This window comes from Mesoplodon densirostris, chromosome 16, assembly GCF_025265405.1.
Source record: "Mesoplodon densirostris isolate mMesDen1 chromosome 16, mMesDen1 primary haplotype, whole genome shotgun sequence".
NCBI lineage: Eukaryota > Metazoa > Chordata > Mammalia > Artiodactyla > Ziphiidae > Mesoplodon > Mesoplodon densirostris.
The window spans coordinates 68,931,630-68,944,938 of NC_082676.1; the positions used below are offsets into that span (position 1 = coordinate 68,931,630).

Consider the following 13,309-nt stretch of genomic DNA (forward strand, 5'->3'; position numbering starts at 1 on the left):
CGCGCCCGAGCCCGAGCCGCCGCGTCGCCGCAGGCTGCCGCCTTGCCCCGAGCTCCCGGCGCGCTCGGCCCCGCTCGGCCCCGGCCCCGCGCGCGGACCATGGAGTAGGCGGACGGCCCCGCGACGCGCTCCCGCAGCCCGCGAGGCCGGAGCAGCCCCGGTGGCCTCGCCCGCCGGCCGCGTTGGCCCGCGGCGGGTCCTCCTCCCGCCGGTCCTCCCCGCTCCTCCTCCTCGGCTGCCGCCGCCCCCGCCTCCCGGCCGCCCCCGCCGCCCCCGCCGCGCCGCCGCCCGAGGCCGAGCGCGGACGCCGAGCGTGGGAGCCATGGAGCGCGAGGAGGACGGGGACCCCGAGCGCCGGGAGGCTGCGGCGCGGGCCGGCGGCGACGAGGAGGAGGAGGAGGAAGAGGAGGGACTGAGCGACAGCGACGACGAGGACGAAGACCGGGAGACCCGCGGCGGCCGCGAGGAGGAAGAAGAGGAGGCGGCGGCCGCCGGGCGGGAGCGCAGCGAGGACGCGCCGCCGCCGCCGCCGAGCGCGGAGCTGCCTCCAGCCGCCGTGCCCGCCGCGGCCGCCCGCGACCGGAGCGGCCGCCGCCCGCCGGGGCCCCAGCCGGGGCCGCTGCCCTGCCGCCCGAAGAGGATGCCGTCGCCCGACGAGGAGGAGCGCGAGCGTCGCCGGAGCCGCCGGAGGGACCTTCTGCTGAGCCAGATAGGCTTCCTAGCCCTGGTGGCGCTGCTGCTCTGGTCGCTGTCGAGCATGCAGGACCACGACGGTGAGTGCTCGCCGCCCGCCCCGAGTGGGCGCTGCGGCTCCGGTGGTGCCGGGCTTCCTGGCCGGGCCGGCGGGCGGGGTTGCCGGGCCGAGGACGCCCCCTGCCCCTCGGAGGGGGCCCCGGAGGCGAGGACCACGCGGTGGGGCCGCGGCAGGCACGCTGGGCGCCTAGCTGCCCTGGGAACCCTCACCTGTGCCTCCCGGCTCTGACCTTCCTGCCACGAGCTGGAGGGACTGGGGGCGGCGGCGGCGACGGTCCCCCTAAACGAGTGCCCCGTGGCCATTAAAGTTGTCCTGGTGAGCTTTGGGCCCCAGTGCGCGTGACCACCTGTGCACTCCTTGGCTTGTGGAGGGAGGGCTGGTTGACTGGTAAGCATACAGTTCTCAAAACCTCTCAGGCGGGTTGGACCGGGTAGGAAGCTCCATCCTCGCCTTTCCAGAACAGGTGCCGGGAACTCCTGATAGGAAAAAAGTGCTGGCCCCCGGCTAGGGTTTGGGACCGGTTCTCTTTCATTGGCCACTCGCTGGGCAGACGGATCCCTTTTGTGGACTTGCATCCGGGGAAGAGGCCATTAGGCTGGACTGTCCCTCATTCTGTTCACTGCTCTCAGGGTGCCCTGCGGTGGGAGCCCCCTTTACCCACAACTTTTGTCTTATTTTTGTCCTTGGCCTTTCTTGAGCTGAAATAGACCTGGTGGAGGAATGTGCTCAGAACAGTTGTCCACGGTAAAGAGTTTGGACCCTGGGTGTGCAGCTGTCAAAGAAACAGAGGAAAGTCTTGGAAGAATAACTGTTGTAAAACGGTTTTATGTCCCGGCCATTCAAGTGGCACGGTTCCTGGGAAAACAGCCATGGAAATGGTCGTGAGGAAAAGCAGTTCCAGATACAGGCTTTGGTGTTAAGATAGACAGAGCTCCAATACAAGGTGTCCTGAAGTGCAGAATGAAGGCATTTGGATAGTGATGGTCAAATGTTTTTAAGGGTGCTGTCAATTAAAAACGGGACCTCCCCCAGTTGACTGTCTCGTGCCTGGTGGGGAAAGCAGATGGTCGGTCTTGGTCCAGGTCTTAGCAGACTTCAGCATATATGGTAAAAGGAGAGAGCCCGTCCTGGTCTTCAGTGGAGCCTTTGAGACTCCCGGGTTCTCTCCACTTCTCCTGGATCCCAGAATCTCTGGCCATGAGGACTGACACCAGGAAGGTGACCGTGCCGGGTGAGGGAGGCTCGACCTCTCCAAGGGCAGTCTGACCTGCCAAGAGCAGTTCCTGGCCGATTCTCACAAAGGGGGTTTTCATTAACCCCCTTTTCATCTTCTCAGTTTTGATGAGTGCAAAGCCAGTCCGTATTTCATGCCACCTTTGGAAAGGGGAGTTCCAAGTCACTTACATGCCGGCCATTTTCCTGCAGGTTGGGGTTCTCTGAGCCATCGAGTTCTACCACTTTCAAGGCTACAAAAGACATTTTTCTGGATAGAGGATGTCACCCAGATGGGTTAAGTCCGTCGGTGGCAGGGGGCTGCCTGGGCCCTGGGAAAGCTGGGATGTTCGGAGGGAGGGGGTGTCAGACACTCTGCAAGCTTGAAACTTGGTGACTAGATGTCATTTGGAGATGGACAGAAATGTTCCTGTTAGGGACTCATGCACAGCCCTTTCCTCCATACCTTCCCTTGATCTGTCTTCCTTCCATCCACGTTCTTCTTTTTTTTTTAATTTTTAAATTTAATTTTATTTTTCTTGGCCGCACCATGTGCTCAGCATGCGGGATCTTAGTTCCCCGACCAGGGATCGAACCCGTGCCCCCTGCAGTGGAAGCACGGAGTTCTAACCACTGAACTGCCAGGGAGTCCCCATCCACATTCTCCTTCTGCTTCTCCACCCCTCTCCACCCCCTCCCATAAATGTGGTGCTTGAGAAGACCCCCCAGCCCAGTAACTGAAGATAACAGTGAACGTCAGTGGGGGGGACCGTGTGCCATCGAGCCGGCGGAGGGCATGCTAGTTGTAATTCTGTCTCAGATCACCTTTTCTTCCACTAGATATTGATAATTTCATTACACGATGCACAGCAAGATTTCGCAAGGCCCAGGTTTTTCGAGATAATTTTTTAAGATACTAATTAATGTGTGTGAATCTGCAAGTGATTATTTTGCTTGAGGGGTTGCCATTCAGCATACTTAACCATCTGAATAATGACTTTTACCCCGGAAACTTGGGGGATGCTGCACTTGAGGGTACTTCAGTATGGTTAAAGTGTTTGGAATTTAGCCTTGTATAAAAGGCACCGTGACTTGGAGAGGCCAAGTGATTCGCTTAAGGTCACACAGCAGTTGGGGAGCAGAGGAAGAAACCAAGCCGAGGTGACCTGGCTCTTTGATCCCACCTGTGTCTCCTGGTATTCATGCCACCATCTGGGTGCAGCTTTGTAATATTTATATAACCACAGAGCGGGGTACCTTCATAATGATCAAAGGTGATATTTTTATTTATTCACCTTGAAAACCATGCAGTGATTAAGTGTAACGTCTCAGAAGCCTCTTTTCTAACACATACTGATTTTTCTTTTTTTTACATAAAAAGGACAGTTCTTTTACCAAACCAGAATAGAGATGTGTGGAAGTTATGTTATATAATCTTGTATAACATTTCGAATTGTATGGAGTTGGAGATCCCTTTCAGGACATCTAACCAAACTCAGTATAGATTCTTTCCTGCTCAGATGGGACAGGAGCACTGTTAAGCTTAAGTCAGGAAGAATTAGCGCTGGAATCAAGAAAAATGTTAATTCTCACAACAACAAAAGCAATAACAATATTAACCGGAATTTGGCAGGCTCTTAAGTGCCAGGCCCTGGGTTAAAGTCCCCTTTCTCTGTGTTGCCTCCTTGAAGCTGCAGACACTTGAGCTTCCAGTGGTGGAGGAGGAAAGAAGAGCCCTCGGTGTCCTGTTTAGTTGTTGTTGATGAAGATCTTGGTCTTGATCTGTTTTCAGAGCCAGTTGAAATACGGTGTCAGATTTGCTAACGCGATTTTCTTTTATTTTTTTGCAGTGTGAATGGATCACTTTGTATGTTTTGAGTGGTTTAAAAGTGTCTAATTTTTCTTTGCAGTAAGAAACCTGGTCCTCTTTGTCCATAAGTGGTGTGGACAAAGCCCAGAGGTCCTAACTTGGGAGTAATTAGAGACATCCCCTCCCAGAGGTCCCTAGGGTGGTGAATAGTGAAGAAGGACAGTCATACACAGGTATATACGTATAAACTTTGAGATACTCTTTGGCTCAGTTGCTGTTGCTACATAACAGATCACCCCCAAATAGTGGTGTAAAACGACTCTTTCATGTTTTTACTCAAGGATACTTTGTGTCAGGGACTTGGTCAGGGCCTAGTGGGGCTGCCTCTGTTCCATGATGTCTGGGGCCTCAGCTGGAGACACTGAAGGCCTGGGGGACTTGACAGCTGGGTCTGCAGTCGTTTGGAGGCAACATCACTACTGTGTCTGGGGTTGATGAGGGTTGTTGGCTGGGCCCTCAGCTGGGCTGTCAACCAGAACACCTACGTGTGGGCTCTCCATATGGCCTCTCCACGTGCCTTGGTTGAACTTCCCCAGAGCATGGCAGCTGGGGTCCAGGAGAACAAGGTAGACGTGCCTGGCATTTTTATGTGTCAGCCTCAGGTGTTGCATAGTGCCACTGCCACTATTTTCTGTTGGTTAGGGCAGTGACAGATGTCAACCCGAGTTCAAGGGGAGGGGACATTGATGCCACCACTTACTCCATGGAGGATTGTCAGGATACATAGTAAGGTGAGCACATGTGATGGGAGATACTGTTGTGGCCATCTTTGGAAAACCAGGATCTAAAGGGATGGTAACTTAGGAGTGATTGTGGACATTCGCCAAGATGGTAAGAGGCAAATAATACATACATATATACACACACACATATATACATGTGTGTATGTATATGCGTGTATGTGCATGTATGTGTATGTATATGTGTACGTATGCTTATGTGTGCATGTATATATGTTTATGTGTGTGTATGTATATGTGCGTGTATGCATATATGTATGTATGTATATGTGTGTGCATATACATGTGTATGTGTGTGTGTGTGTATGTGTTTATATGTGTATGTATATGTGTGTGTGTATGTGTGTGTGTATGTATATGTGTGTATACAATGTCTATTGAAATACCGTCTAATTATGCTGCTCGCCTTACCTGGTTGGGTCCAGAGATGATATTTGAAGAGCGGCTGCAGTGGGGATTTGAACTGCACATTTCAGTTGCAGAGCTAAGAGCTCGCATTTAGCTTTGTGGCTTCCCGCCCCTCAGAGGACCCTGACCATGACCTTTCGGTCCCTCCTGTGGCTTCCTGGGAGGCCTGGCTGGACTCTCCAGCTGTTTCTTCCCGCCCTGCCCTCCCCTATCCGTGCATCACCACTAGGGCCTTTCTTCTGCTCCTCAGAAGGGGGACGCTTCTGGCCCTAGACCTCTAGCGCCTGCTGGTCCCACCGTTACCACCCCAGCTAGTTCAGCCTGCATCCTTCACTTCCAGGCCCAAGAGCTTCCCGACTAGACCAGGTTCCCCCACTGGTCTGTTTGCTCTCTGAACACACTCTGTTTTACCTTTGTAGCATTTTGTTGGCAATTATGTGTTTCTTTGGTTATGATTTAAGTACCGTCTCCTCTTCACCAGAGTCTAAGCTCCAGGAGGTCAGGGATCCTGTGACCTTTCCTCACCTTTGTCACCCCATCACGCCACCCAGAGTAGATGCTCAAAAGGCATTTGTTAAGTACGGAAGCTGTTTTGATGTCTGAGCGACAGTGCCTGTGATAAAACCTAGCGACTGTGTGTCAGAGGCCCACTTACAGGCACACTGTATTTTCATGACTTCTAATTCTGCCTCCAATCCAGCAAGTTCAATGTTGTTACCCATTTTTTATGGACTGACCCTGAGCTGAGAAAGGTGAGAGCGTCCATCAGAGCCACTTCATTAACTGGCAGGGTTTGAATTCAAGCCTGCCTGCATCAGAGCTGCGTGCCTCTGCATCCCTAGCCCCAGCCTAGGAGGACTCGAATAGAAAATGGGAATCACACTGCCTTTTTCAGTCGACTCGGGAGTAAAGGAGTAACAGAAGGTTGCTTTCATAGAAGCAGTATTTTAGAAAAACATTCCTTTTCAACCTTTTCTATTTTCTGCCTAAACATATATAGATGTGTCTCCTTCCTCCTGGCTTTTCTTAGCTGCTCATCAACCCAGATTTTTCTCAAAGATTTCCTCCCCTTGTGAGTCTTAAATCCTTGTGGGAAGATTTTTTTTTACCCTGGAGGGTTGGCAAAGCCAAAAGAATTGCAAAACCAGCCATTTGCTAAGGATTCCAAGGCCTGGTGGAAGTTGGCTGATAGGATAGGATTTTGGCAACGCTCTTTTTCCTTAAGGAGATTTTTCTTCCTTGAGCAAAATAATTTCAGAGGGGGAAATAACAGTATGCAGACTTTTATAATGAGGGAACTAAGGTCCGGGGAGTTCAGAAAATGTCCCTGAAGTTGCAGAGCAAATGGGTAGTCCTGCCAAGAAGGGAATTTGAGTTTTCTCGCCTTTTCCTGCCTTCAGTTTCTGTGGAGCTTATTTGGCAGTGGTTTTTGTTTCTCATTTGCAGTGGTCTCAAACATGGTGTCATTGTGTGGGATTTGAGAATTTCAAGGATTGAGGATTCAGTGGAAGAAGGTTTTCTATGAGTGAAGCGGTGATGGGTATCTCTGGGCAGTTTAAACCATGGAGTCATGACTTCCCAGACTTGGATGGCATCTTCCAGACTTCCTCCTACTGTTAGGACTCAGTCTACCTGCTGTTCTCTCTTCATCCTCATCCCTGGGCTGGTGATGCTCTTCATTGTTGTGAGTCCTGGGGGCTTCACCCTCCCTCAGTGGTCTTCCCAACCCTGCCCCCACCTTTGTAAACGGTCCCTTATGAAACTCCCTTAACAGCAGCAGTTTCTTCCCAGACCCAACTGGTGTAAGATACAGGGACCTTCTCTCCTTCATTCAGTAAACCTGTGGCTGGGGTGACAGCTGTGTCTCAGACGGATACCCGGAGTACCCTCATGATGCTCAGACTTTAGTGGGAAGAGAGGCATTGAACAACTACTTTTCAAGAATTATGAGAAATACAAAAGAGAAATACAACATGGCATGGAGGAGATGCTGGTGATCAGGAGAAGCTGGAACCTGGAAAATAAAGGAATTAGGTTGGTGAAGAATGGAAAACAAAAACAAACTTATAGAAAAATAGGTAAAAGAAATGGGAAGGGAATTTGCAAAACCAACCAAACAAATTGCAAATGGCCGAGAGACACAAGTAAAAATCCTCAGCCTCGATAGTAACCAGGGATATCTAAATTTTAAAATTATGGGTTATCATTTTTCCATATCAGACTAGCAAAAATGAAAATGAAGTGTTGGCAAAGGTGCAGGGGAGACCACTTCTCTCATTTACTGCAGGTGAAGATGTAAATGCACTGGTACCCAGCATGGTGGGAGGCTGCAGCGGGTTGATCAGGTGTTAGGCACAGACCCTCCGTGAAGCCTCAGCCTTTTAACGAGATCCATGTGTAGAAAGGGGAGAGGTGGGATGAGAATGCTAGTGCAGGGGTATTTGAGACTTGGATAGAAATGCAGCTTGCCTGGACCCGTCCGTGACCATGGAGCAGGTTGGTCCTGACCCTGTGAATCTAGAGCGTAGAGATTAGCTGAGTGTTCCAGGGAACAGGGGAAGGGCCCTTGTCATTTCTGGAGCTGTCCAGACCCGTACAAGTTGCTTATTCAAATGGTGAGATCCAGCCATTATTTTTGCTTGTCAGTCACTCTTCATTTCTGGGAGAGGGGGAACAAATAAAGTCAGCTCATCAGTGACCTAGTTCAGGGGAATGTCACATTGCAACTTTGTATTTTTCTTTTCATTTTTCTCTTTGTGCTTCTGCATTGTTTGGCCTGAGCAGAGGTCATTTTCACTTTGGTGACATGAAACTGATCTTGTGAAGGACAGGAAGTAACAGACGGGTTTCTTGAGCAGAATTTTGACCTAAGAACAAAGGGCATGGGCGACCAGGAGAAAGGGGGTGTCACAGTGGACATCAAGAAGTCACAAGCGCCATTTTTTTATATATTCTTTTTCAGATTCTTTTCCATTATAGTTTATTCCAAGATATTGAATATAATTCCCTGTGCATTACAGTAGGACCTTGTTATTTTATAAATAGTAGTCTGTATCTGTTAATCCCATACTCCTAATTTATCCCTCCTCCAGCCCGTTGCCCCTTTGATAACCATAAGTTTGTTTTCTGTGTTTGTGAGCCTGTTTCTGTTTTGTAAATAAGTTCATTTGTATCATTTTTTTAGATTTCACATATAAGTGATATTAAATGATATTTGTCTTTCTCTGTTTGGCTTACTTCACTTAGTATGATAATCTCTAGGTCTATCCATGTTGCTGCAGATGGCATTATTTCATTCTTTCTTATGGCTGAGTAATATTCCACAGTAGATATATACCACCTTCTTTATCTGTTTATCTGTTGATGGACATTTTGGTTGCTTCCATGTCTTGGCTATTGTGAGTAGTGCTGCAGTGAACATTGGGGTGCATGTATCTTTTCGAATTAGAGTTTTTTCCAGTTATGCCCAGGAGTGGGATTGCTGGATCATAGGGTAACTCTGTTTTTAGTCTTTTTTATTAGTTCCATTTTTAAGAAAGAACATGAAATACACACTTTTGGACATTTTGACTTCGATTACTGGTAGGACATCTAGGTGGAATATAGCTGATGATTGAAAGTCAAGATTATAAGTAGTTGCTACAGATAAAGGTCTGTGAGGTTATGCATGAGGGTGAAAATTGTACCTTTGGTTAGTTCTGTGGGTCTCAATCTTCTGTGCCTATTGTAATCACCGGGGAACTGTAAACCTCATGTCTGGGTCCTACCCACCAAGGGATTGTGAGGTTATGCTCCAGGGTGTAGCCTGGGCATTGGGATTTTCCTGGAACTCACATATGTGTCTTTCTTGGTTTATTCCTTCATTTTTGGTATGCAGTTTTGGGATCACACACTCATGGTGCCTCCTAAGACAGGGGGTGTGGAAATAACAAAACAAAGGTTTGAGACATTGTGGGCTTGAAAATATATTCTATCCCCACACTTAGAAGATCTTTAGGCTGCATCAAGGGTTTGGGTTGGAGCACATTTTCTTTAGAATTTTGAAGGCATGGCTCTTCCAGCCTCTGGTGTTGCCTCTGAGAAGTCTGACACTGTCCTAGTTTTTAATTGTTTTGTATGAAACCTGTTTTTTCCCCTCTAAAAGCATGTGTGCTCTTTGCTTTGTTCCTGATGTTCAGTCATATCGCAATTAGATGACTGTTAAGGTTCTGTTTTCATGGATTTTCCTGGGTACACTTGCCTGGTTCTTTTAATCTGGAAACTTGTGTCCTTCAGGTCTGGGAACTTGTCTTTTGTTATTTCCTCCATCCTAAATTCTCTCTTTACTCTTTCTGGATTACCTATTATTTGGGTGTTTGACTTCCTGCATTGATCTTCTGATTTTCTTATCTCTTCTCTCCTGTTTTTTTTTCTCATCCTTTTACTCTAATTTCTTTAGGTTTTCTTAGCCATACCTTCTAATTCTTATGCTGAGCTTTTGATTTCTGCTGTCATATTTTTAACTTCCAAGAGGTCCTTTTTCATCTGAAAATTATTTTTAGTACCATCCTGTTCTGCCTCATCAATACAGTATAATTTCTGATATCCTAAAGTATATTAATAGTAGTCTTTGAGGTTTTCTTTTCTTTGTATGGACACTCTTTCTCCAAGTTGCTGTTGTCTGTTTGTTGTTATTTTTCACATTATGTGCTTTCTTCTTATGTCAAGGGATCTTTGGCCTCTACTCATATTTAAGGGAGGCCATTAACGAGGATTGGGAACTATGCACATAGGAGGGTCTGCTGATGGTGCCTCTGTAAGGTGATCTGACTGGGCCATGTCACTGGGCAATGCTCCTTTCTCTAGTTTTAGATCTTTATCATGGGGTGGTGAGATTTCCCAGAGGAAGGTCACCCAATGCCCTGTCCTGTGGGCAAAGACCTGGTTACTTCGGGGAATCCAGTGGAGATGAAGTGGGGGTTGTGTATATGTAGTGGGTTGTTCAGCAGAAACACTCCTATACTCAAGGGCAATGTGAGTATGAAAGAGCTGACAATTTATTTTGATACATTGCAGGACCATCCCAAGCTGCTTGAAGTCTCCCTCCCTCCCTCCCCTCCTCCCTTCCCTCCTCCCTTCCTGCCCTCCTCCTTTTCTTTCTTTTAACTCCTATGCACATGAAACTGGTAAGAATTGTTGCCTCCTGGGATGGCTAATGGTCAGGGTAGGGGAAGGCATAGTTTTTTACCATATCCTTTTTTATTAATTGAATTTTTTGTATAGGGATAATTGTAGACTCACTGCAAGAGAGAATACAAAGAGATCCCTTGTATGTTTCCTCCAACTGTAACATTCTTGCAAAACTTGAGTATAATGTCATAACCAGAGTAGCAACAGTGATGCAACCCATGAACCTTATTCAGATTTCCCGTTTCTTTTTCCAGTGCATGTGGGCGCAGGCGTGCATGTGTGTGTATTACAATCTCTCCAGTTTTATCACCTGTGTAGGTTCCTGTAACCAACCCAGTCAAAATATTGGACTGACTCGACATCACAAGGATGACTTGTGTTGCCCTTTTATAACCGCACACACTTCGTGTACCTTTTTGTACAAAAGGAACAGTCATGTTAAGTAACTCCTATCACCTACTCCAAAAATAAAGCTAATTAGAAAATTATAACTTTAATAATTAAGGGAGAGATTGAAGATGGCAGAGGAGTAAGATGTGGATATCACCTTTCTCCCCACACATACATCAGAAATACATCTACACGTGGAATAGTTCCTACAGAACACCTACTGAATGCTGGCAGAAGACCTCAGACCTCCCAAAAGGCAAGAAACTCCCCATGTACCTGGCCATGTGGCTGACAGAGTCTTGGAGCTCCAGCCTGGTGTGCGGCCTGAGCTGCTGAGGTGGGAGAGCCAAATTCAGGACATTGGTTCACCAGAGACCTCCGGGCCCCACGTAATAGCAAACAGTGAAAGCTGTCTTAGAGATCTCTATCTCAACACTAAGACCCAGCTCCACTCAACGACCAGCAAGCTACAGTGCTGGACACCCTATGCCAAACAACTAGCAAGACAGGAACACAACCCCACCTATTAGCAGAGAGGCTGCCTAAAATCATAATAAGTCCACAGACACCCCCAAAACACACCACCAGACGTGGACCTGCCCACCAGAAAGACAAGATCCAGCCTCATCCACCAGAACAGAGGCACTAGTCCCCTCCACCAGGAAGCCTACACAACCCACTGAACCAACCTTAGCCACTGGGGACAGACACCAAAAACAACGGGAAATACAAACCTGCAGCCTGCAAAAAGGAGACCCCAAACACAGTAAGATAAACAAAATGAGAAGACAGAAAAACACACAGCAGGTGAAGGAGCAAAATAAAAACCCACCAGACCTAAGAAATGAAGAGGAAATAGGCAGTCTACTGAAAAAGAATTCAGAATAATGATAGTAAAGATGATCCAAAATCTTGGAAATAGAATGGAGAAAATACAAGAAACGTTTAACAAGGACCTAGAAGAACTAAAGAGCAAACAATGATGAACAACACAATAAATGAAATTAAAAATTCTCTAGAAGGGATCAATAGCAGAATAACTGAGGCAGAAGAATGGATAAGTGACCTGGAAGATAAAATAGTGGAAATAACTACTGCAGAGTAGAATAAAGAAAAAAGAATGAAAAGGATTGGGGACAATCTCAGAGATATCTGGGACAACATTAAATGCACCAACATTCGAATTATAGGGGTCCCAGAAGAAGAAGAGAAAAAGAAAGGGACTGAGAAAATATTTGAAGAGATTATAGTTGAAAACTTCCCTAATATGGGAAAGGAAATAGTTAATCAAGTCCAGGAAGCACAGAGAGTCCCATACAGGATAAATCCAAGGAAAAACATGCCAAGACACATATAAATCAAGCTATCAAAAATTAAATAGAAAGAAAAAATATTAAAAGCAGCAAGGGAAAAGCAACAAATAACATACAAGGGAATCCCCATAAGGTTAACAGCTGATCTTTCAGCAGAAATTCTGCAACCCAGAAGGGAGTGGCAGGACATACTTAAAGTGATGAAAGGGAAAAACCTACAACCAAGATTACTCTACCCCACAAGGATCTCGTTCAGATTCAACGGAGAAACCAAAAGCTTTACAGGCAAGCAAAAGCTGAGAGAATTCAGCACCACCAAACCAGCTTTACAACAAATCCTAAAGGCACTTCTCTAGGCAGGAAGGACAAGAGAAGGAAAAGACCTACAATAACAAACACAAAACAATTAAGAAAATGGTAATAGGAACACACATATCGATAACTGCCTTAAATGTAAATGGATTAAATGCTCCAACCAAAAGATATAGACTGGCTGAATGGATACAGAAACAAGACCCGTATATATGCTGTCTACAGGAGACCCACTTCAGACCTAGGGACACATACAGACTGAAAGTGAGGGGATGGAAAAAGATATTCCATGCAAATGGAAATCAAAAGAAAGCTGGAGTAGCAATTCTCATATCAGACAAAATAGACTTTAAAATAGAGACTATTACAAGAGACAAAGAAGGATACTACATAATGATCAAGGGATCAGTACAAAAAGAAGGTATAATAATTGTAAATATTTATGCACCCAACGTAGGAGCACCTCAATACTTAAGGCAAATGCTAACAGCCATAAAAGGGGAAATCGACAGTAACACAATCATAGTACGGGACTTCAACACCCCACTTTCACCAATGGACAAATCATCCAAAATGAAAATCAATAAGGAAACAGAAGCTTTAAATAATACATTAAACAAGATGGACTTAATTGATTTTATAGGACATTCCATCCAAAAAGAACAAAATACACTTTCTTCTCAAGTGCTCATGGAAAATTCTCCAGGATAGATCACATCTTGGGTCACAAATCAAGCCTTGGTAAATTTAAGAAAATTGAAATCATATGAAGTATCTTTTCCGACCACAACACTATGAGACTAGATAGCAATTACAGGAAAAAATCTGTAAAAAATACAAACACATGGAGGCTAAACAATACACTACTAAATAACCAAGCGATCACTGAAGAAATCAAAGAGGAAATCAAAAAATACCTAGAAATAAATGACAATGAAAACACGACAACCCAAAATCTATGGGTTGCAGCAAAAGCAGTTCTAAGAAGGAAGTTTATAGCAATACAATCCTACCTCAAGAAACAAGAAACATCTCAAATAAACAACCTAACTTACACCTAAAACAATTAGAGAAAGAAGAACAAAACCCCCCCAGAGTTAGCAGAAGGAAAGAAATCATAAAGATCAGATCAGAAATGAAA

The 13,309-nt window shown here is 46.4% G+C and overlaps 1 protein-coding gene across 1 annotated transcript in view; it reads left to right on the plus strand.

Annotated features, from left to right (window-relative positions):
- Nucleotides 1–322: 322 nt before the first annotated feature.
- Nucleotides 323–13,309, plus strand: part of SLC24A3 (solute carrier family 24 member 3) — a 481,322-nt gene continuing 468,335 nt past the window's right edge. The window contains exon 1 of the mRNA XM_060078238.1: nucleotides 323–773. Coding sequence (XP_059934221.1) covers nucleotides 323–773 — 451 coding nt within the window. The remainder of the gene's footprint in view (nucleotides 774–13,309) is intronic.